The 23,941-nt window shown below is 37.4% G+C and overlaps 1 protein-coding gene across 1 annotated transcript in view; it reads left to right on the top strand.

Moving 5' to 3' along the window:
- Window positions 1-1,622: 1,622 nt before the first annotated feature.
- LOC125138077 (bifunctional heparan sulfate N-deacetylase/N-sulfotransferase 3) overlaps window positions 1,623-23,941 on the top strand; it is a 135,436-nt gene continuing 113,117 nt past the window's right edge. Inside the window, exon 1 of the mRNA XM_047799323.1 lies at window positions 1,623-2,785. Within this exon, the coding sequence (XP_047655279.1) occupies window positions 1,763-2,785 (1,023 nt within the window). The 5' untranslated portion in view covers window positions 1,623-1,762. The remainder of the gene's footprint in view (window positions 2,786-23,941) is intronic.

Here is a 23,941-nt window from a genome sequence, read left to right as displayed (position 1 = left end):
TTCTAAACAGAGCCCCATCAATATTTGAATGAATGATATGTATTCTCTAAATATTTGAGTAAATAAACTGCAATATATAATGTACAAGATAAATAGGATATTTATCATGTAAATATCCTGCAGTTATATTTCATAGTATTATATTATTCATAAAAATAATTATATTATTCAAAATAGTGTTCATTGCTTATTTCATAGAGACTATCACAGAATATTAGAGCTCAAATGTTCTTAGTGACCATTTATTTTAACCTTAACATTTTACTTAGAAGGTACCAGGGCAATAAGGGGAAGAAGTGTAATAAACCCTAATCTTAGGGAAAACATCAACTGCAGTGTTTTCCCCCAGTGCTCATTATCTGACAGCTAGCTTTCAGCCTGCTTTATGGACAACAATAAGTCCATTCCTAATATTTTTTTTTATATTCCATGATATTTCCTTGGAAAGTTCCAGGACCGTAAGACTTCTGCTCTAAAAAGCAACTGTTTCTTTTTTGTCATTTTTCAAAAGTTTCTAAATTTTTAAAGGTTAATAAGACTTGAAAAGGATTTGAAATTATTGCCTAACAGGTTTTTCATGAAGTTTCAGTTGTTTTCATTATATTTTTGAAAAAGTACTTTTATAGTACTTTTTGATATAATTGCCAAGCTTTTCCTAAAAGCAGAAACTAATATCTTAATTGTAACATTTATTGCAATACATCCACACTTTTATGAGTATTAAGTATATGTAGTTAAGTACACATAGCTTGAGCCTCTGTTACATGATCCAGGAGCTTTATGGCTCAGGTGACCTCTCTGTGGTCTTAGGCTGATATGATCTACAGAGTTTGGTGCAAATCCCTGTGAGTAAAAGGAAATTCCTTCTTAGCCCAATGTCATTTCTATACTAGGGATAGAAACTTTCTGTTCAAAGAGTCCTGTTCCTCTTTCTACCCCTCCCATGTCTTCATCCAAATATGGGAGAATGAAAGAGAGGTTTTCTTACTTACAATACACAGGTTTATCTGCCTAACAGGTTGCCACTCATGCCAGTCAACAAGATAAAAACTTGCTCATTTTTTGGAGTTCCCGTCATGGCCCAGTGGTTAATGAATCCAACTAGGAACCATGAGGTTGCGGGTTCTATCCCTGCCCTTGCTCAGTGGGTTAAGGATCCGGCATTGCCATGAGCTGTGGTGTAGGTTGCAGATGCGGCTCGGATCCCGCGTTGCTGTGGCTTTGGCGTAGGCTGGCAGCTACAGCTCCGATTGGACCCCTAGCCTAAAAAAACTTGCTCATTTTTAATCCAACCAGGAACCATGATGTTGCAGGTTTGATCCCTGGCCTCGCTCAGTGGGTTAAGGATCCGGCGTTGCCATGAGCTGTGGTGTAGTTCACAGACTCGGCTCAGATCTGGTGTTGCTGTGGCTGTCGCATAAGCCAGCAGCTGTAGCTCTGATTAGATGGACACACACACACACACACACACACGCACACACGCACACATCCACAAACCACCTTTCTCAGGTAGATTTCAAGTTTCAAGGCCCGGTTGCTCTAGGTTGAGTCCTTAATCATGTACCTATGGAGATGAAAACTAACATTACCTTGCTCGTTTTATTTGAATGACTAATATCCTATTCTATTCCATTCTACTTTTCAGGCTATATTTTCTGTGAGTCCTGATCAAGCGATACAAATGTGCTGCAATGGTTACATAAATTATTGACTAAGACTGGAAAAGTATCTGAAACACCGTCTTTTCTTTTATTATTTTTTTATGGTGCTTCTATTAGAACAGTCTGAGCAAACTATATACAACATGAGTTTTATCATGAAGCTGCACAGACACTTTCAAAGGACAGTGATTCTGCTTGCCACATTTTGCATGGTGAGCATTATTATTTCTGCTTACTACCTGTACAGTGGCTACAAACAGGAAAATGAACTCTCTGAGATGGCTTCTGAAGTAGACTGTGGTGCCTTCCAGCACCTACCATACAGGTTGATGGAAGTGAAGACAACGAAGCTTTCTGATGCCTCGAGGACAGATCCCACAGTCCTGGTGTTTGTGGAGAGCCAGTACTCATCGCTTGGTCAAGACATCATCATGATCCTAGAATCCAGTAGATTCCAGTATCACATTGAAATTGCTCCTGGGAAGGGGGATCTCCCAGCACTTATAGAAAAAACTCGAGGCAAATATATTCTCATTATTTATGAGAATATTTTAAAGTATATAAACATGGACTCTTGGAATCGAAGCCTTTTAGATAAATACTGTGTTGAATACAGTGTGGGTGTCATTGGATTCCACAAAACTAGTGAGAAGAGTCTACAGAGTTTTCAGTTGAAAGGTTTCCCTTTTTCTCTGTATGGAAACCTTGCAGTAAAAGATTGCTGTATTAATCCTCATTCTCCATTGCTTCATGTGACCAAATCTTCTAAGCTTGAAAAAGGTTCTTTACCTGGAACTGACTGGACCGTTTTCCAGATTAATCACTCAGCCTACCAACCAGTGATATTTGCCAAAGTTAAAACTCCAGAAAACCTTTCTCCTCCTATCCCTAAAGGTGCTTTTCATGCCACTGTCATACATGACCTGGGGCTCCATGATGGAGTTCAAAGAGTTCTTTTTGGCAACAACTTGAACTTTTGGCTGCACAAGCTCATCTTCATAGATGCCATTTCCTTCTTGTCAGGGAAGAGACTAACATTGTCCTTGGACAGGTACATTCTTGTGGATATTGATGATATTTTTGTGGGAAAGGAAGGAACAAGAATGAACACCAATGATGTTAAGGTAAGATTCTTTATCTCAAAGTGTCAAAGCTTACTTTATCTCTCAGTAGTTTTGTCTAAGGATAAGGGATTTCCTGGGGCACGGGACTATTTCTTTTATTAGGGAAGTTCTTATGCAAACTGAGATAAGTTCTCTGCCCTCAACTATTTTTGAGATATGGGGCTATCTCTCAGCCCTAGGACAATTAAACTGATAATATATTTTTCTCTGAATCAAGAAATGAAGATGGTACTAAAAGATTATGGAAGAATCCTGAAATGCATTTCTATGTGTATTTAAAACTACAGAATGGAAACCATTTTGTCTAATTATTTTCCAGGAAACTGTCCACCTTAGTAAACTCTTACTAATTTAAGACTTTAGTCCATTTAAATATGAAATCAAGGTGAATTTGTTTTAATGACAGTAAATACTCCCACGAATTTTCAAGAATTAAAGATCTCACACGTAGCAAGTTCAGATATTTTTGGAAGTCAAATGTACAACTCATTTACTCTTACTTTTTTAAAACTCTGAAAATTAGCACTACTAAATATGGAGAGCTATGAATACACAAGCATACTTACTCACATATAAATATAAGGATTTACATTAACTTTCAGAATTCATTGAACACTTCCGGTACACATATGAAGCCTATCATGCCACATGTATATTGAATTAGATTTCTTATTGTGTGAAACTTCTGCCCTTAGGAAACAATTATTGAAGATAGTTGGTTATTATTGTGAATGGATTATATTACATAAACAACTGGCTCTTTAATATTAATGGAATTTAAAATTAAAATGACCTACATTTGTCTTAGTTTTCCATTCAAAATGCCATTGGATTCTATCTCTTTTACACTGTGTATTGATTTCTCATAAAAGTGAAAGGAGAGATTTTGGTACATAATTTTTTATTCTATACAGCTTTGACCTTTTGGTAAAATATAAAGAATTATATCAGACGGAAAGTCTTGAAACTATATTCCTGTCTCCAGACACTAAGCATCTGGCAAATAATACTGATGTTCATCACACTATTTAAATGAGCTAAAAGTACCAGAAGGACCATTAAATGTTACCATAAGAGAGTGTGAAGACTGAAAAAGAAAAAAACAACTTTTATATTCTAGAAGACTCTTCCTTATAAGTCAATACAAATTAATTAATAAAGTTGTGCTTAAGGTTTTCATTAGTCTTTTGAAACAGTCTTTGAAAATGTAGCTAAATTAAAAACCAGCTGGTAGTTTAAACACTTATTATGTCCTTGAAACTTACAATGTATAATTCTTTTTTGAATTTTTCCATTGCAAGATATTGTGATAAAAATGTTTTAAGATTTTATTTCTGAAATATAAGTATTTAAAACTGCCAAAATATGTTGTTATACCAATGGAAAATATGCCAGATAAATCTGAGTTTTTTATGCAAATGGTACTATATCGTCTAAAACTATATGAAATACAAAATGCCTTTAGGGTTCTCAAGGTTAAGCAATTTTTAAGTGGTATAAAAAATTAAAACCTTTCTGAATAAATTCAGTAAGAATTTAACATGTGCAAAATATTTTATGAATTGCTCACATTTAGACGGGAATTTATTTTCTAACCGCTCCTAAAGGCTTAAAGGAAAGTATGTTTTGAATTATTGGGGTTTTTGAACTACTTAAAATTGTATTTGTGATTATGTCGCAAAACAAAAGTCTAAACATAGTTACCCAATCATTCATTCATTCTTTTACTGATTTATTCTGTTGCTACTAAGCATATACTATATGTGAAGTATTTTTGGTGATATGTGAGTAGGATCATAAACCATGGTCCTATCGCTTTAGAAGAGAAGGTGAGGGGTGTATAGTTAGAAATTGGAAAGCACATAGGTGAACTCCGTTCTGATTATCCACCGGCTTAGTACTTGATGCAGCCATATCACACGTCAGGCACGGAGGCATGCACTAGGGATACAAAGATACGTAAAGCATGTCTCCCCCTTGTTGAGTGTACATCTTCCTACAAGTGGGGTGGGAGGTGATAAACAGGTAGATAGCTTGAAGTGTGGTGAGTACAAGAGTAAAGGTACCTGTTTTGTGTAATTCATGCTTTGTGAAACACCATATTGTAAGCTGTGTACCAGAACTATTAAGTCCTATTAAACAGAACAGATTTAGAAGGCAAAACTATACTGATAGGATGATTTGGGAGTCTGTAGCGATGATATTTAGACAAAAGAAGGAGATTTCTTCACTAGGAAATGAGAATAAGAATAGAAAAGACCAATATAAGAACTATATGGAAGGTAAAACTGAACAACTTAGTAATGGGATCAACGGAGATGAAAGAGAATATAATCAAGGATGACATTAACATTTGGGCACAGGTAAATAATAGTTGATTATTCCAACACCAAAGAGGAGAGATCATGCAGATCATAGTGAAGGTCATAGAGGTCATATTCAGATTTTCAGTTTTATTCAAGTGCATCTGGGACATATAGGAACAATGTTTAACAGGTAGCTGGTTCACAAAAGTCTGGGTGATTTTTGAGGTTATTCTCTATAAGGGATGGTTCAAAGCATGTATGTGAGATAAGCCAAGGGAAGGGTTTATAATAAGGGTGATAAGAGAAGAAGATCAAGTGCACAATCTTGAAGAGAATAGTCTTTCAGAAAACAAGTAGAGAGAGAGAATCCTGTGAATAAGAGTTAAAAAGAATAGTCAGAGACTGGAAAGCTATGATGCTATACAAGCCTTGGGAATAAAAGCTTCAGTGAGGGTAGGAGCAATATAAAATCTAATAGCAGGGTCCACTGAAGTAAGAGTGGAAAGTCTCCTTTGGCAGAAGAAAAAGTTCACTGGGGGCTGTTACAAAATCCAGAGTGATCCAGGCAGAGGCACAGTTGAAGTAAGTTCAGGGGTAAATCAGAGGGTTAAGATATGAAAAAGGAGAGTGTGGAGTACTCCGTGGAGAAATTTCAATATAAAAGAGAGAATAGAAATTAACTGGAGCGTGGACTGGAGTCAGAATGTCCAACCATCCTGGTTTGTTTAGACCGAGGGCATTCAATGCTAAAACTCAGAGTCCCAGGCAAACTGGAATGATAGTTCTCCCTAAATAACTACGGTAAGGGAAGGATTTTTTTCCTACAAAGAAAGATCCAATAGCAGGCAATCTAAGAAAAGGTCATGGATGCAGAAATTAACAATATATAATCAATTGAAACATTTTCATCAAATTTATTTATTTAATTATTACCACTAATAAAAAGTATTATATTTGCCTTATTTGGTGTATTAGGAAAACTGAAAAGAACGGGGGAAAAAAATCGAAGGTAACAGAATGTTTCTTGCAAAATTAGAAAGATGGTGCATAACATAAATTTTAACTACTATGCTAATTACTGCAAAAGTGCTTCTTTTTTTCCTTATGTAGAACAACAACAACGAAAAACCTGTTTCCTTATTTAATAGGAAGATTAGAATTAGCAATGCAATATCAGTTTTTACCTGCCTAGCTACTGAATAATATGAGCATGTTTCAAAGAGCCTCAAAGCTGCAGAAGAAGCTATGATGTGGCACAAAATATGACTTCAAAGAAAGTAAATTACAGACCTAAGATGTTGTCTTCATTAGTTGCAGAACTTACAAGCCATGAGCCATATAGTCCTTAAAGAACCGAAAAATATAGTTTAGACAATTAAAATGTTCTTCAAAAGGGCATTACTGCTTTCAGTTAAATTGAAGTCAGGAAAGCGTGTGTGTGTGTGTGTGTGTGTGTGTGTGTGTGTGTGTGTGTGTGTGTGTTATTGAACTATATGGACAAGTTCACCATGGACTAGTTTTGTGATGCTAGAAAATTCAAGTTCCTGGTGTTCCAAGACCTGTCCTCAAACTTCCTGAGACTAATGGTTTTTTGGAGAAAGGGCTTTTGGAAAGTGAAAGTGGTGTATAAATAGATGCTTCTCCCATTAAAGCATTTTAAAGTTATACATGAAAGCACAGCACGACTGAATGAATACTAACAATTCAAATTCTCTCTCAGAAGAATGACTTCACTCTTGGCCTAAGATTCATTACATCTTTAGACTTAGACCATTTCCTGTAACACTTCACCCCTAAAATAGATGGGAAGTGGGACAGGGAGGAGGCTCTGATAAAAGTGGTCTTTTAGGGTTTTAGTGAACACTCTGCAACTACACTCCTAACAAATAAAAGAGCTGTGTGTCACTCTCCTGACTGTTTCTCCCTCCTTCTCTTTCTGTAATAGGCACACACTCCCTTTCTAACTTTGACAAACTTCCTAACATCTATGAATGAGAAAGTGAAGAACCAACCAGGCCATGCTGAGGAGAAGCCTGCAGTGTGACTGGAGGCACTCAGCAGCCCTTCCCTGTCTTCACCCCTAACCCTCCCCACTGTTTCCTTACACTCCATCTTTTCACTGAGGTACCCCAGCATCAAAGTGTGCTTGGCTGCACAGGTATTTGTTGAATGAATGAATCTCATTCTTCCTGAGCATATCCTGAGCATGTTCTTTAGTGAGAGTCTGTTCATGGTAAATTCTCAGATTTCATGGAAGGTAGATGTCTTTATTTACCCTCATCTTGGAAAGATAATTTTGTTGAGTTCACAATGCTTAGTTAATAGTTCTCTCATGTCTAGCCGTTGCTGCCCATACTAGGAAAAATACAGCTTCCTAGAAGTCACCTGAATGTTTGTGGTAGTAAATGATGTCAGAACCCTACAAGTCCCTAACTTTTTCATAATTATCAAAAAGTTAGGCATTTTGGAACTGTCTTTATGAATGTACATAAAATGTTTCTCTCTCTCTTTTTTTTTAAGTTTGGTGGAATACTTCTAAATTTGATGTAATGTGATTTATAATATAAAAGAATCATCCTCAATAATATTATCAAAAGCAAATAGCCAGCCTGTGCTAGCAACTATAGAGACAATGATATTAAGGGACTATTTTCAGGGAATAGTTTTCAGCAATAATTTCACATGAGGAAGTAAGAAAAGAATTTAGCGAAGGGAAAAACCATCACATTCATAGTCTACTTATGCTTAATAAACTTCATTAAATTTGTTACATTCTGAGATGAAATGTGTCTTTATTACTCTTCATATCAAGGAGTCATTTGTTAAGCAATGACACTCTAAAAGGATGAGTTCTAAATCATTTAAAGGAGACAAAATGCTGTTGCTGAACACCACATGAATATATAAAGAGAATATTTGGGGACTCATTACATTTTTAAAGGTCTGATGAGGTGAATCCTTCCCAAGCAGGATAAAGAGCAGGGCCATCATAGATGGTACTAAAGCTCAACCAGGCAATGCCAAGTTTAACGCAGTAGATGGGCAAGAGATTCCGAGAGGAAAGTACTAAGTACAGATTTAAGTTCTAAAGATACTCAGTTCAGAAAATTATTAACATCTGCTCTGTCACAGCAGTATGATAAGGATTTCGAGGGGTACATTGATGACTAATGAAACACAATTTTTTATAAAGGAAGTGAAGAACAAAGGAGAAAATTTTGCTGTTTGCCAATTACTGGCTTATGTCCTTCTGTGGATTGATTTTTTAAAATACTCCATAATTCTTTTCTTTTTTTTCTTCTTTTTTTTTTTTTTTTTTTTTTTTTTTTTTTTTTTTTTTTTTACTTTTTAGGGCCCCACCCGCAGCATATGGAGGTTCCCAGGCTAGGAGTCTAATCAGAGCTACAGCTGCCAGCCTACGCCAGAGCCAGATCCAAGCCGCCTCTGTGACCTATACCACAGCTCACAGCGACACCAGATCTTTAACCAATTGATGGAGGCCAGCGGTCTCACTGGGCTAAATTCCAGGAATTAGCAAGGCTGTGTTTCTTTTTGGCGGCTCTAGGGGAGAAGCTATTGCTTCATTTTTTGCATCTTCTAAAGTCTTCCCACATTCCTTGGCTCGTGTTCCCTTCCTTCATCTTCAGAGCTAGCAGTGGTACATCTCTTTTTAACCTTTCCTTCATAGCCACATCTCCCTCTAATAAACTAGGAAGGTTTTCCACTTTTGAAGGGTCCATGTGATTAGCTCACCAACCCACATAATCCCTGTGTCAAGGTCCTTAATTTAGTCACAGCTGCAAAATCCTTGCCATACCACATCACATATTCCCAGGTTTCAGGGATTAGGACATGTTTATATTGAGGAGGGCAGAGGAAGAAGGAAGCATTATTCTGCCACAGTCTATGTTTTTCATGTTATCATGTCAGCAATTCTTATAGCTGCTCAATCACCCCAAAGACTTGACTACTTTCTCATTGGGAAGTGCAACCTTGATGACATAACCTACGATCAAATAATTAATTTAGCTCTCTTGAGTCAATAGTAATTAATTAGAGAAAATTAAATTATTGTGCTCATAAACGCTTCCTATTCCTTATACTCTACAGGTTAACACTGGCAAGCAAGTAACCCTTTTCTCACCTGGGCAGATTAAGAAACTGAGCTCTCCAAAGATGGCTCGGTAGGAGCAGATATGTGACCATCACCAATTCACTACTTCAGTGATTTCTAAGGCCGTTTTTCTAAAAGTGCATCCCTTATGAGGCCAATTAAAAACCAATGTTAAAAGCCAGTTTACTAGGACTACCACACAGTTGCTTAAGCACTGGTCACCAGTTTCTGTAGACCTGTTTTTCTCTTTCCATCTTATCGTTTTTGACTTCTCTTGTGTTGCTGAACCCCCTCAGCTTCAGTACCCTTATTTTATTGCTTTCCCGCTTTAGAATCCCTCCTCTAATTACCCCAATCCAAAAACAACAGTGGAGTTCTGATCCATCTGCTTATTCTTTCACTCCTCCACTCCCTTGCTTTGATTCCCCGGTGTTTAGATTTGTATAGCAATGCTTCTTTTCTCCCCCTTTAGATTTACATATTTATTTTTACGTAACTTACTATCCTCTATTTTTTCCTTGAACTATATATACTGAGGAGAATCAGCTTTCCAAAAAAAGAAAAAAAAAACTGCCTGTAGAAATTAAGCCAGCTGGCTGGGGCATTGAACAATGATCTAAAAAAGAAAAAAAAAATCTTCACTATTCTATTCTTTATCTTGTATAAAATCTATATACAGCAGAACACCATATAAAATAACCATTCCTTCTTTAGGAATCCTGAGAAACAAGGTATTTGAGTTCACATAGAAAGACAACTTACCTGATACCCTTGAGTAATTGAATTGAGTGGTTTTGACCATAAACCATTCAAAGGTTAGAGATGCTGTTATCAGTTAATACTTGTGTCCTGTCAGACCTAGATTTCTGATATACTACTGAAAAATACCTTTAAGAAAGTTTATATGTAATGTTGTAATAAAAACTATCTGACAATATTTTTGAGAGAAAGAGGGAATTATTAGGAACTCATTTGAACTCTAGTGTATTTGCTTTGCTAAAAAAATAGTTTAAGTTGATATTCAAAATAGCTTTGCATAATGTCCTAATCTGCTTTAGAAATGTAATAAGCATTTAAAGGGAGTAAAGAGAGAAAAGACTTCTCCAAACTTTGTTATTTCCTATCTGATGGAGGAGAATTACCATTGGTCTGAGGGGCAAATGAATAATGGAAAAAGAAAGCTGTATTTTTCCATTCTTGTTAGAACTTCATTGCTAGAACTAGATCTCCAAAATTACTGCCACATGCAACTTCACAAGAAGTAATGAGTACTCAATCGCCATTCTCAAGGAAGACCCAGTGGCTCCTTGCACTCAAAAAGTTTCATTTCCCTAAATGGGATTGATCTCTAATGGATACAGTAACAATGGCTGTTCATCAACCCTTCCAGATAATTCAGAGCCTTAACAGAGGCCAGTGTTCAATGCTCCATACTTGGAAATTTATACACTGTCAATGTAGCATCTTCAAGAGCAGGGGTAGCCTAGGAAGGTGATTCACTGCACATCTTCCTTGTTTAAGCCATCATGTTTTCACATTAGTTTTCTGTTATAACTGAATGCCTCCAAGGAGCAAAATCATTACCAAACTTAAGCTTGCTCTTTAAGCCAGTCTTGTATGACAAAGTCAATACTTTATAACTGTATTTTTATTGTTGATGAGCCTAAAACAGAGATACTTTTAAGAGTCGCCAATAATGAATCAGTTTATAACTTGTAAATGAACAAAAAGCAGGGTGTTAAATAGTTTTTTTTTAAGGACCAATCTAAGAATTTTCCACCAGTTTCATCCTGACAATCTTTCCCTAAGAGATATTTAGATGTATTTAATCGCTTATCAGGATTAGACTGTTTTCATGAATTTCCAAATCAGATGTGGCAAAATAGTCACTTAAAATGCTTGTTTAAGTTGCAGATTTCCCAGTCCCACACTCACAGATTTTGACTTGGTAAACCTAGGGAGAGCAGAGGAGTCTATGTTTAATATGCTCACCTAGATGATTCTAATGTTGATGGCAGACATGCAAGTTTGAGGAAATTATGTTTAAATAAACTACATTCAATATTATCGCAAAAGACAAAGACAGGGGTCCTATTGTCTTTCTCTATAGAAAGCATGTTAAAATAATTTTGTATAAAAATATTTAATTCTATGTATATAAGCCCATATATAATGGAATTAATAGTTTTGTGACTGATTTCAACCTAATAATGGAAGAGTTCTTATTTTCACTTACTTTTGAGCCATACATCAAGACTGTTTGACAATATTTTAGCCAGTATGTACATATGTGAAACTTCCTGTGGAGATGGGCGGAGTAGGCACAAGAAGCAGAGTATTTGAGAAAGTGATTCCAATAAATGGATGCCTTAGTATGGCCTAATAAAGAAACAGTGGGTAAATTTTGACAGAGTAATGAAAGGCATTACTTTTCTTCTGTGATCTTTCAGGAAGAGGCAAAGAGGGCCATGAGCAAGAGGTTTAAAAGAACTGGGAAAGAGAAACCTTTTGGGGGGAGTGGGGAACAGTGAGGAGAAAAGAAGGAACAAAGACAGGAAGCAGGGTAGGAAGAGAAAGAAATATTCTTTGTGTTTCAAGTTTAATGGAATATGCTTATAATATGATATCAAAGAACTTACCAAGGCTTGGGCTGAATTATAGATGGGATAGAGGTACCACACCAGATGATTTTAAAAAGCCATTAATAAGGAAGTACTTTTTTTTTTTTCAAATCAAAATTACAATGATGTGCCACCTCACACCGGTCAGAATGGCCATCATGTAACAAATGTTGGAGAGGGTGTGGAAAAAAGGGAACCCTTCTACACTGTTGGTGGGAATGTAAATTGGCACAACCTCTATGAAGAACAGGATGGAGGTTCCTCAGACAACTAAACAGGGAGCTTTTTTTTTTTTATTAAAGTATAGTTGATTTACAATGTGCCAGTTTCTGCTGAACAAGGAAGTATTTTTAAAACAAAGAAAAGAAATTTTATCATAGGAAATTTTAAACGTTTGTCTTTAAGAAGTTACAGTTCTTTTTCTCTCTTGATGGAGGATAATGTAAGGTTACTTTTAATTTGAAATAAATTTCCCAGCCCTTAATTCTTATAAAATCTGTTATCATTTTGGTTCAAGTTGAACCATTTGTAAACCTCAACTCTTCTCCTGTTGGCTTTCACATTTTCGTAGATTGAAAAGCTTGTTATCGTTTCATCTTTCTGATTATTTACTCTTTCTTCCCAGTTGCATAGCTGAACATAATATTCCTGCTGAAAAGAGTTTGGGATATAAAGTCAGACAGACCAACCTGGTCCCAAATCTCAATTCTATCCCTTTCTAGCTGAATAATCGTGGGCGGGTTTCTTAATCTTTCTCAGCATCAGTTTCCATTATCTTTAAAATGAGAACAGTACCTACTTCACAGAGGGTGTGTTGCTTGTGAGAATGACGGTGTATGTCAAATGCCTAATTCCAGCAGGCCCTCAATAAATTTCAGCAATGTTTTAGTATGAACGTATGCCCTAGGAGAGTGTACTTGAGCAGCATTTTGGAAAAAATTCTAAAATGGCTAAAATTAGTTCTTTTAAATACCTTGGAGGTATAAATTCAGCTAAAAGAAAATAAGACCTTTTTTGGTTATCCACTCAAAAAATATGAACAACGCCTACTAGGTGCCAGGCATCCTTTTCGGAACTGGTGATACAGTGGTGGCCAAAACTGACATGTTCACTGACTGCAAGCATCTTACTTCTCTAATGAGAAGAAACAGACAATAAACACACAAACAAATGAACAAATAAAATATTCTCTGGTGGAGATAAGAGAGCGATGAAAAAAATAAAACAAGTTCTTTGAGTTGAGCTGTGGAAAGTGTAGGCCAGGAGGGCACGAGGAGAGTTCTGATTTGGGAGAAGCTGGAGAGGAAACTTCTCTCAGATGTGGTATTTGAACTGAGACCTGAAAGAGGAGATGAGCCGGCAGTGAATCCAAAGATCTGAGCTAAGAGAGGTCCATGCAGAGAGACGCTGTGGAACAAGCTGAGTGGGGTCAAGAGGGAGAAAAAGGGAGGCTGTTGTGAGTAGAGCATGGTGGGCGTGAAGGAGCCTGCAGTGAGGTTAGTTCAGAAAGGCAGTCGCCTTCCTTTCTCCTCTAGAGGAGTTTGGATTTTATTCTAATTTCAGTTAGCAGCCACTGGAGACCTTTGGCAAGGTTATGATAAGGTTGGATTTAGGGGGGTTTTAAAAAAATCATACTGACTGTCATCTGGAGAATAGACTATAGAAAAGTAACAGGTGAGAACCCAGGTAGGCAGCCATGGCAGGCCAGGTGAGTAATAATGGTGGGAAGAAAGATGGAGAGAAGACAGCAGAATTGAGCTCTATTTTGGAAATATAAATGAAAGAAAATGCTAATGGTTGGGAGCTTCAAGAAAGGATGGAATCAGGATAATTCCTAAGATTTTGGCCTGGCATTGATGTAGTCCCTGAGTTGGAGACAAGAGAAAGGAATACCCTGCAGCTGCTATGAGAGCATGCCCTGTGGACACCAGCTAAGCTGGCTTCTCCTCTTCATTACCTACTATCCTTGACCAATGAACTTGGCCTCTGTGCCTGTTTCCTCTTGTGTAAAATTAGAACCATCATCGCACCCATCTCATAGGTGTGCCCTAAGGATTAAATACATGTAAAGTACTTAGAAAGGTGCCTATCCCACGGTATTAGGTACTATTAAGGGAGAAAGAGCAGTTCTCTTTCAGACTTGTTTACAATGTTTTTTATTTTATTTTTATTTTTTTTTGTCTTTTTGTCTTTTGGGGGCTGCACCCACGGCATATGGAGGTTCCCAGGCTAGGGGTTTAATCGGAGCTGCAGCCACCAGCCTATGCCAGAGCCACAGCAATGCAGGATCCGAGCTGCATCTGTGACCTACACCGCAGATCACGGAAACGCCGGATCCTTAACCCACTGAGTGAGCCCAGGGATCAAACCCGCAACTTCATGGTTCCTAGTCGGATTCGTTTCCACTGTGCCATGATGGGAACTCCTACAATGTTTTTTGTATGTCCATATGGAGATATGCAGACAGGGGGGCATGCAAGCTTAGAATTCAGGGAGCTGTCAGGTGGAAAGATATAAATCAAGATCTCATTAACATATTGACAGTATTTAAAGCCCTGACCCTGGATGAAATCACTGAGGAAAAGACAACAGAGAAGAGAAAAGAACAGGACAAGTCCCGGGGTGCTTACCATTAAGGTCAGAGCTCAGATAGATTTAGATGTCAGAGAAATGGCTGAGTCTGAATGAATTCTTTATCTCACTCGTTGTTTTTAGAGAACATCTTATTCTTAAATTAATTCATAAAAGTCTCATTTGAAGTTCTGGATTATGAACTGTCCTTAATTTTGCATTTCACGTATATCTTTTTCCTTCAGATTATAGGCTCCTTATGTTAAGATTACATGGCATACTTTTTCTTCATGTCCTTCTCTGTACCTACTACAGAGTAATACATATAGACTATATCAATGTCTGTTGGATATCAAGTATTTAAAGAATTATAATGAATAATTTGTCTTTTCCATGTTACCATATGAAGGACTAGTTACTGAGGACATGAATTATTTTGCTCTAAGGAAGAAGATTAACTAAATTTTTTTTAGTGTGAGAAGAAAAAGAAATATAACCCTTTTGCAAAATCAGAGGAGTCCTGATTCATGAATAAATTTATCTTCCTAGACCTAGGAAGATAGGTTCTGTCTATCTATTGCACAAGAAAGACACTTAAAATGAAAATATAGTGAGGCTTTGGACTAAAGCAAACTTATGCTCAAATCTCAGATCCATGCAAGTTGTGAGGCTTAAACAAGTTACTCAACCAGGCTGAATCCTAGTCTCATCTTTAAAGTGGGGATGCTGAAAATACCTACCTCATAAAGTCTGAAGTCTAAATGAGACCATCTTTCCTTTTTGACTTATTTCATTTAACATAATCCCTTCAAGATCCATCCATGTTGTCCCAAATAACAAGATTTCCTTTTGTATGGCTGAGTAGTATTCCTGTGTGTGCATTCATGTGTGTGTGTGTGTGTGTCTGTTAATAGACTATTAGATTGTTTAGGTATCTTGGCTATTGTAAATAATAAGAGGTGCATATATCTTTTCAAATTAATGTTTTTATTTTCTTCGATAAACACCAGAAGTGGAATTATTGGATCATATCAGAGATGTACTTTTAATTTTTTGAGGAACCACCATATGGTTCCATAGTGGCAGCACCAATTTACAGTCCCACCAATAATACACCAGGATTCCCTTTTCTCCACATCCTTGCAAATATTTGCTATTTCTTTTCTTTTTGATGGTAGCCATTCTCAGGTGTGAGGTGATAGCTTGTTGTGGTTTTGATTTGCATTTCCATGATGATTAGTTATGTTGAGCATCTTTTCATGTATCTGCTGGTCGCCTGTATATCTTAAATGTCTTTTCAGATCCTCTGCCTATTTCTTAATTGGATTGTTTTGTGGAGGTTTTTTGTTGTTGTCATAGTGTTGTATGTGTTCTTTATATATTTTGAGTATTCACTCCTTGTCAAGTGTATAATTTGCAAATATTTTCTCCCATTCAGTAGGTTGCCTTTTCCTTTTGTTAATGGTTTCCCTTGCTGTGCAGAAGCTTTTAATTTGATGTAGTTCCACTTGCTTCTTTTTGCTTTTGTAGGCTTTGCTTTGGAATCAAATTAAAAAAAAAAAATCCTCTCAAGATCAATGTCAAGGGGCTTACAGCCTGTTTTCTCCTAGGAACTTCATGGGTTCAGGTCTTACATTCAAGTCTTTAAGCCATTTTGAGTTCATTTTTATAAATGGTCTAAGATAGTAGTCTAATTTCATTCTTTCATATGTGGATGTACAGTTTTTCCAACACCATTTATTGAAGACACTTTTCCTTTCCCTATTGTATATTTTTAGCTCCTTTGTTGTAAATTAATTCACCATATCTGGACCCTCCATTAAGTTCCATTTATCTATGTGCCTGCTCTTATGCCAATACCATACTGTTTTGATTACTATAGCTTTGTATTAGAGTTTGAAATAAGAGAGCATGATGCAACTAGTTTGTTCTTTCTCAAGATTACTTACACTATTTGTAGTCTTTCACAGTTCCATACAAATTTTAGAATTGTTTGTTCTCTTTGTTTTAAAAATGCCACTGGAATTTTGATAGGGATTGCACTGAATCAGTAGATTGCTTTGGGAAGTATGGACATTTAAACAATATTAGTTTTTCTAATCCATGAAGACAGACTAACTTTTCATTTGTTTGTGTCTTCAGTTTCATTACTGTCTTGTGGTTTTCAATGTACAGATCTTTGATCTTCTTGGTTAAATTTATTACTAGGATTTTATTCTTTCAATGCAATTATAAAAGGGATTATTTCCTTCATTTCTCTGATAGTTCATTAGTAGTATATGGAAATGCAATAGATTTTTGCATATCAATTTTATATCCTGAAATTTTACTGAATTCATTTATCCTAACGATTTTTTTGATAGAGTGTTTAGGGTTTTCTGTATATAATATCACATCATTGACAAAAAGTGACAGTTTTACTTCCTCCTTTCCAGTTTAGGTGACATTTATGTCTGTTTTCTCACCTAATTGCTCTGGCCAGGACTTCCAATCCTTTGTGAACAAAATTGGTGAGAATGGGCATCCTTGTCTTGTTCCTGGTATTAGAGGAAAGGCTTCTAGCTTTTCACCATTGAAAAGAGTATGTTAGCTATAGGCTTTATTATGTTAACTACATTCTTCTATAACCATTTTGTTGATAGTTTTTGTCATAAATTGATGTTGAATTTTATCAAATGCTTTTTCTGAAACTACTGAGATAATCATTTGATTTTATCCTTTATTTTGTTAATGTGTTGTATCACACTGACTGATTTCTAGAGGGTGAACCATCCTTGCATCCCTAGTAAAAATCCCACTTCGTAATGGTACATGATTCTTTAAAGTGTTGTTTTATTTGATTTGCTAATATTTTGTTGGGGATTTTTGCATGTATGTTCATCAGAGGTATTAGCCTTTAATTTTCTTTTTTGGTGGTGTCCTGGTCTGGTTTTGGTAACAGGGTAAAGCTGGCTTCATAAAATAAGTTTGGAAGCATTCCCTCTTCTGCAGCTTCTTGAAAAGTTTGAAAAGGATAGGAATTAAATATTCTTTGAATGTTTGGTAGAATTTATCAGTGAAGTCTTCTGGTCCTGAAGTTTTGAGTGTTTGAATAGAATTCATCAGTGAAGTCTTCTGGTCCTGAACTTGTGTTTGTTGGAAGGTTTTGATTACTGATTCAGTCTCCTTACTACCAATCAGTCTATTCAGACTTTCCTTTCCTTCATAATTTAGTCTTGGAAGATTGTGTGTTTCTAGGAATTTCTTCATTTCTTCTAGGTTGTCCAATTTGTTGGCCTTTAATTGTTCATAGAAGTCGCTTATGATCCTTTGTATTTATTGACATAGTTGTAACTTCTACACTTTCATTTCTGATTTTATTTATTTGTTCCCTCTCTTTTTTTCTTAGTGAATTTCATTAAAGTTTTGTCAATTTTTCTATCTTTTCAGAGAATCAGCTCTTAGTTTCATTGATTTTTTTTTACCAATTGTCTTTTTAGTATCTTTTCATTTATTTACATTCTGATTTTAATAACTTCCTTCCTTCTGTTAACTTTGGGCTTCATTTGTCCTTCTTTTTCTTTCTTTTTTTTTTTAGGTGTTTTGTTAGATTTTTTGAGATTTTTCTAGTTTCTTGAGGTAGGCCTTTATTGCTATGAACGTCCTTAGAACTGTTTTTGCTTCATCCCAAAGATTTTGGTATGGTGTACTTTAAATCTGTCTCAAGGCATTTTTAAATTTCTCCTTTGATTTCTTCATTAACTCATTGATCAGTAGCATATTGTTTAATTTCCACATATTTGTGATTTTTTTCCAGTTTTCATCTTATATAATATTATTTTATAATGTTGTGGTTGGAAAAGATGCTTTATATGATTTCAGTCTTCCTAAATTTATTTAGACTTGTTTTGTGGCTGAGTATATGATCTGTCCTGAAGAATGTTCCATGTGTACTTAAGAGGAAAGAATATGTATTCTGCTGCTTTTGAATAGAATGTTTTATATATACTTATTAGGTCAATATGCTGTTCAAGGGTGTCCCCTATTGTGGACTGGACGTGTCCATTGGCTTTAGCAAGGCAGCAGCAGAGTGCAGGGCTGGGGCATGCCTGCCAGCTTTATCAAGGAAGTGGAAAAACACAGGGCTGAGACATGCCAGACACTTTTAATAAGGAGAGCTCAGGGGTGGGGCATGCTTGCTGGCTTTAGTGGGTAGCAGGAGAGAGCTGTGACGACATGCCCCCCAAAGCTAGCAAGGAAGAAATAGAGTACAAATGACTCCTGCCAGTGACTCAATGCCCAGAGAGTCCCAACAGGCCCCTACCCCTCCAGCAGATGCTTTAAGGCTAGCAAAAGAATCTGCTTCACATGTGATCTTTTTTTTTTTTTTCTTTTTACAGCCACGCCTGCCACACATGAAAGTTCCCAGGCTAGAAGCTGAATTGGAGTTCCAGCTGCTGGCCTATGCAGCCACAGCAATGCTGGATCCGAGTCACATCTGCTACTTAATTGCAGCTGCAGCAACATCAGATCCTTAACCCACTGAGCGAGGCCAGGGATCGAACCCACATCCTCATGGACACTATGTTGTGTTCTTAACCCACAATAGGATCTCCCTATCTAGGTGTTTTTCAAACTGCTGTTTCTGCACGAGGTTCTAGGGTCAGTGAGTCTGTGTGAGCATGTTGAGAGTAGAGTGTCAGTTCCCTCCAGCCCTTTCCATCTCTAAGACATAAGGCTTGTTGGTTTTAAAGCCAGATGATTTGGAGGCTTGTCTCTCTGGGGCAAGTCCCAAGAGTTGGGTGCCTGATGTGGGGCATAAACCTCTCACTCCTCAAGTAGAAGTGCTGTTTTCTGAGATCCCTCCCAATTATGCATTGCTACACTGGGACGGGGTTGGGGGCAAGGAAGCTTGGCTAGTTTTTGAGTCTTTTTCAGAGGGAATGTTCCATATGTAGCTGCAGACTTGGTGTGTCTGTGGGAAATGGTGAGTTCAGGATTTTACCATCTTGAACTGCTCCTGAGAAGCACAGCACCTTGCACTTGTCTGGCGTGCAGAAAAATGCACCTGGGGTTGAGCACTCCTTCTGTGCTGGCCACTAATTTGTTGCATTTTTTGTTTTGGTTTGGGTTTTTATTGTTGAAGTTTTTTTTATTTTTTTATTAAAATATAGTTGATTTACAATGTTCTGTTTATTGAAGTATTGTTGATATACATCATGTAAGTTACAAGTGTACAATAGAGTGATTAACAATTTTTAAGGAGTTCCCATCATGGCTCAGTGGTTAGCAAACCCAACTAGTATCAATGAGGACATGAGTTCAGTTCCTGGCCCCACTCAGTGGGTTGAGGATCCAGCATTGCCATGAGCTGTGGTTTAAGTCACAGATGTGGCTCGGATCCTGAGTTGCTGTGGGTGTGGCGTAGGCCAGCGGCTACAGCTCCAATTGGATCCCTAGCCTGGGAACCTCCATATGTCGCAGGTGCAGCCCTAAAGAGACAAAAAAAAAAAATTTAAGGTTATACTCCATTTATAGTTATCATAAAATACTGTTATATTCCCCATGCTGTACTATATATCCTTGTAGCTTATTTCATACAGAATAGTTTGTACCTCTTAATCCCCAACCCTTATATTGCCCCTCCCCTTTCCCTCTTCCAACTGATAACCTCTAGTTTGTTCTCTATATCTGTGAGTCTGCTTCTTTTGTGTTTTATTTAATAGTTTGTTGTACTTTTTTAGATTCCACACATGAGTGATATACATTATTTGTCTTTCTCTGTCTGACTTATTTCACTTAGCATAATGCCTTCCAAGTCCATCCATGTTGCTGCAAATGGCATCATTTCATTCTTTTTAATGGGTGTGTAATATTCCTTTACATATATATATCACTTTTTCTTTAACCATTTATCTCTTCATGGACACTTAGGTTGCTTCCCTATCTTGGCAACTATAAATTAATGTGTCGATGAACATTGGGATGTGTGTATCTTTTCAAATTAGTGCTCTTGTTTTTTTCAGATATATATCCAGGAGTGGAATTGCTGGATTATATGGTAGTTCTATTTTTTGTTTTTTTGAGAAACATCATACTGTTTTCCACAGTGGCTGCACCAATTTACATTCCCACCAGCAAGGGTTCCCTTTTCTCCACATCCTCACCAACATTCATTATTTGTGCTCTTTCTGGTGATAAGCAACCTGACAGGTGTGAGGTGATAACTCATTGTCGTTTTTTTTGTTGTTGTTGTTTTGTTTTTTGTTTTTTGGGGGTTTTTTTTGTCTTTTTTTGTTGTTGTTGTTGCTATTTCTTGGGCCGCTCCCGCGGCATATGGAGGTTCCCAGGCTAGGAGTCGAATCGGAGCTGTAGCCACCAGCCTACGCCAGAGCCACAACAACGCGGGATCCGAGCCGCGTCTGCAACCTACACCACAGCTCACGGCAACGCCGGATCGTCAACCCACTGAGCAAGGGCAGGGACCGAACCCGCAACCTCATGGTTCCTAGTCGGATTCGTTAACCACTGCGCCACGACAGGAACTCGTCATTGTCGTTTTGATTTACATTTCCCTGATAATTAAGGATGTTGAGCAGATTTCATGTGCCTGTTGGCCATCTTCACTTCCTTTTTGGAAAAATGTCTATTCAGATCTTCTGCCCATTTTTAAATCAGGTTGTTTGTTGCTTTTAAACAGACTTAGCAAGATCCAGAGGTAAGGGCTCTTATGGTCCCATTATTCCCTGCCACCAAGAGGATGGACTGTGTTAGTGAAGTAAAATTAAAGTGAAAAAACACCTCTTTTCTGTATCCCCATTAAGCTACTGTTTCTTTACTCACTGTTGCCTATTATAATTTATTAACCATGAATTATAACTCACAGTAAATTAACCCTTCTTTTTCCACTCAGTTTGTCAGACAAAATAGTTGCCTCCTAAAAATATAGATAGGAAACAACATCCTGCAGCTCTGAACATCAGAAGAATTTAACAGCTTTTGTGAACTTAGTCCTGGTGCTCATTTTTAAACCAGGAGCAAACATATAAATCATGTGAAGCACAGTGTACCTGTCTTTAGAAAGCTGTTTATGGTCATGTATATTTATTAGTTTTCCCTGGCTTCAAGCAATATGGGTTGTTTTGGGGTTTTTTGCGGGGGCGGGAGGGGTCCTCTCCTATTTTTTGTACACACACACACACACACACACACACACACGCTGATTCTACCCCAAAGCCTTTTGGTTCATTGTAAAACACAGCCTTCAGGGATGATTATTTTTCCCACCTACATCTTTATGCAGTTGCTTTAGATGGTACCTTAAATAAACTGGATCCTTTCTTGTCCTTGGATGTTTACAATTTTCCTTTTGTGACTTGTTAATAAGTGGGAAGGAAGAGTCTGAACTTTCATTCTGTTTGCAAGCTAGCAAGTCAGCCTGCTACAGTTTCCTGGATGTTATCAGAAAGTATAAGACTCCTGAGTCAGAGAGAAATATTTTCTTACAGCAATAGCAGTAGCCAGAATAGTCACATCTGAGCTGGTTCTCCAAGTCCCAATTCCTCAGGGTGATGTGAGGAGGTCTAGATGATTGACACCTGCACATGCAGTAGGTTGCATTACAGAAGAGGAACCCTAATATTGGGGAACCCAAATCCTTTAAAATGCATGGTAATCCTGCCTAACCTTTGCCCTGGAAGTTAACAAGGCCTTGTTTATACTGGAAAGTTAGCAAACTTGCCCTTTGCTCTGAAGAAAGACACTATCTCTGTCTTACAACACTATCCGCTCTATAGAATTCTTGAAAAGACAGCTCGAAAGGTCTTTTCCATAAGAAAGCCAGCCAAGATGCTTCCGATTAGAAGGCATTTGATAGAGTTGATTAATAAAGGATTGTTCTCGGAGTTCCCGTCGTGGCGCAGTGGTTAACGAATCCAACTAGGAACCATGAGGTTGCGGGTTCGATCCCTGCCCTTGCTCAGTGGGTTAACGATCCGGCGTTGCCGTGAGCTGTGGTGTAGGTTGCAGACGCGGCTCAGATCCCGCGTTGCTGTGGCTCTGGTGTAGGCCGGTGGCTACAGCTCCGATTGGACCCCTAGCCTGGGAATCTCCATATGCCGCGGGAGCGGCCCAAGAAATAGCAAAAAAAAGACCAAAAAAAAAAAATAAAATAAATAAAAAAAATAAAGGATTGTTCTCATTAATTAGAACTAGGGGTGAAAAGCATGGTTATCCCAGAAGTGCAAAGAAAATAATTCGGGTGCTGTAGACGGCGGTTAGGGATGTAGCGATTAGTGTTATTAGTAGGGCTCAAGCATTTGTGTAGGATGTGTTTGCTGCCTCAGTGATAAGGTCTTTTGAGTGTTGGTGCCTCTGCTCACAAGATATGCAGGAATTCAATAATACCATGGAGAGATGACTTCCAACACCATCTAAGCTTTTCTTCATGAATGTGTGTACATTTTATTAATGTTTTCAATGCATGCTTTTAAAATTAATATGGATTTAGTGCTATGAACATATAATCTCCAAGTCACATAGCCCTCTTGCAAAGGAATATCCCATATTCCTTTTTTAAACTAAATTAAATTTCTGTTTTTAATTTCTGTTCAATTTACTTAACCTCTCTGTGGCTTAGTTTCCTTCTATGTATAATGAATTAAATAATAGTATCTACTTGTTGAATTGATTATTGAAATAATTCAACAAAAACAAGTTGCTGAATGATTTAAATGAGATTGCCCATCCTTAGCACAGAGTCTAGTCAACATTAAGTGCCATTGCTCAATAAATGTTAGCTTTAATTAGAACTGACTCTAAGTACAGTTTTCATGAGAGGTACTTAAAACACCCCCTTCACTAATCCACGCCATTGGACCCATTTCCAAATGTACCTTGGGTGTCCTTAGTTTGCCTTTTGTTGCTGTAGAAGCATGTATCAGGAATGGATAGAGATAAAAGGAATATTTTTGGAGATATTTTATGTGTTTTAAGCTGATTATCTAGTCTAGTGCTTCCATGTATTATTTCAGTCATTCTTCATAACATCCTCATAAAGAAGGTGTCATTTGAACAAAAGACTAGACTCAAACATTACCAAGGTCATACAGCTTGTAAATGGAAGAGCAGAAGTCAAACCCTATCTAACTCTAGTCTGCTTCTGTGCCTTCTTAATTTTTAACATTCAGTCTTGGAGTTCCCATCATGGCACAGCAGAAACGAATCTGACTAGGAACCATGAGGTTGCGGGTTCAATCCTTGGCCTTGCTCAGTGGGTTAAGGATCCAGCGCTGACGTGAGCTGTGGTGTAGGTCCCAGATGCAGCTCAGATCTGGCATTGCTGTGGCTCTGGTGTAGGCCGGTGGCTACAGCTCTGATTAGACCCCTAGCCTGGGAACCTCCATATGCCACAGTGTGGCCCTAAAAGGACAAAAGACAAAAAAAAAAATCAATCTTACTTCCCTTAACTAACTCCCTATCTTTAGGAACAATAGTATATACAACCTGCAAAGTTTGAGCTGTACTTGTGGCCTAAATGCCACTTTTTGCACCAGAGCCTATTGCC

The sequence above is a fragment of the Phacochoerus africanus genome, chromosome 10 (assembly GCF_016906955.1).
Source record: "Phacochoerus africanus isolate WHEZ1 chromosome 10, ROS_Pafr_v1, whole genome shotgun sequence".
NCBI classification, from domain to species: Eukaryota; Metazoa; Chordata; class Mammalia; order Artiodactyla; family Suidae; genus Phacochoerus; species Phacochoerus africanus.
This window is presented reverse-complemented; position numbering and strand designations above follow the sequence as displayed.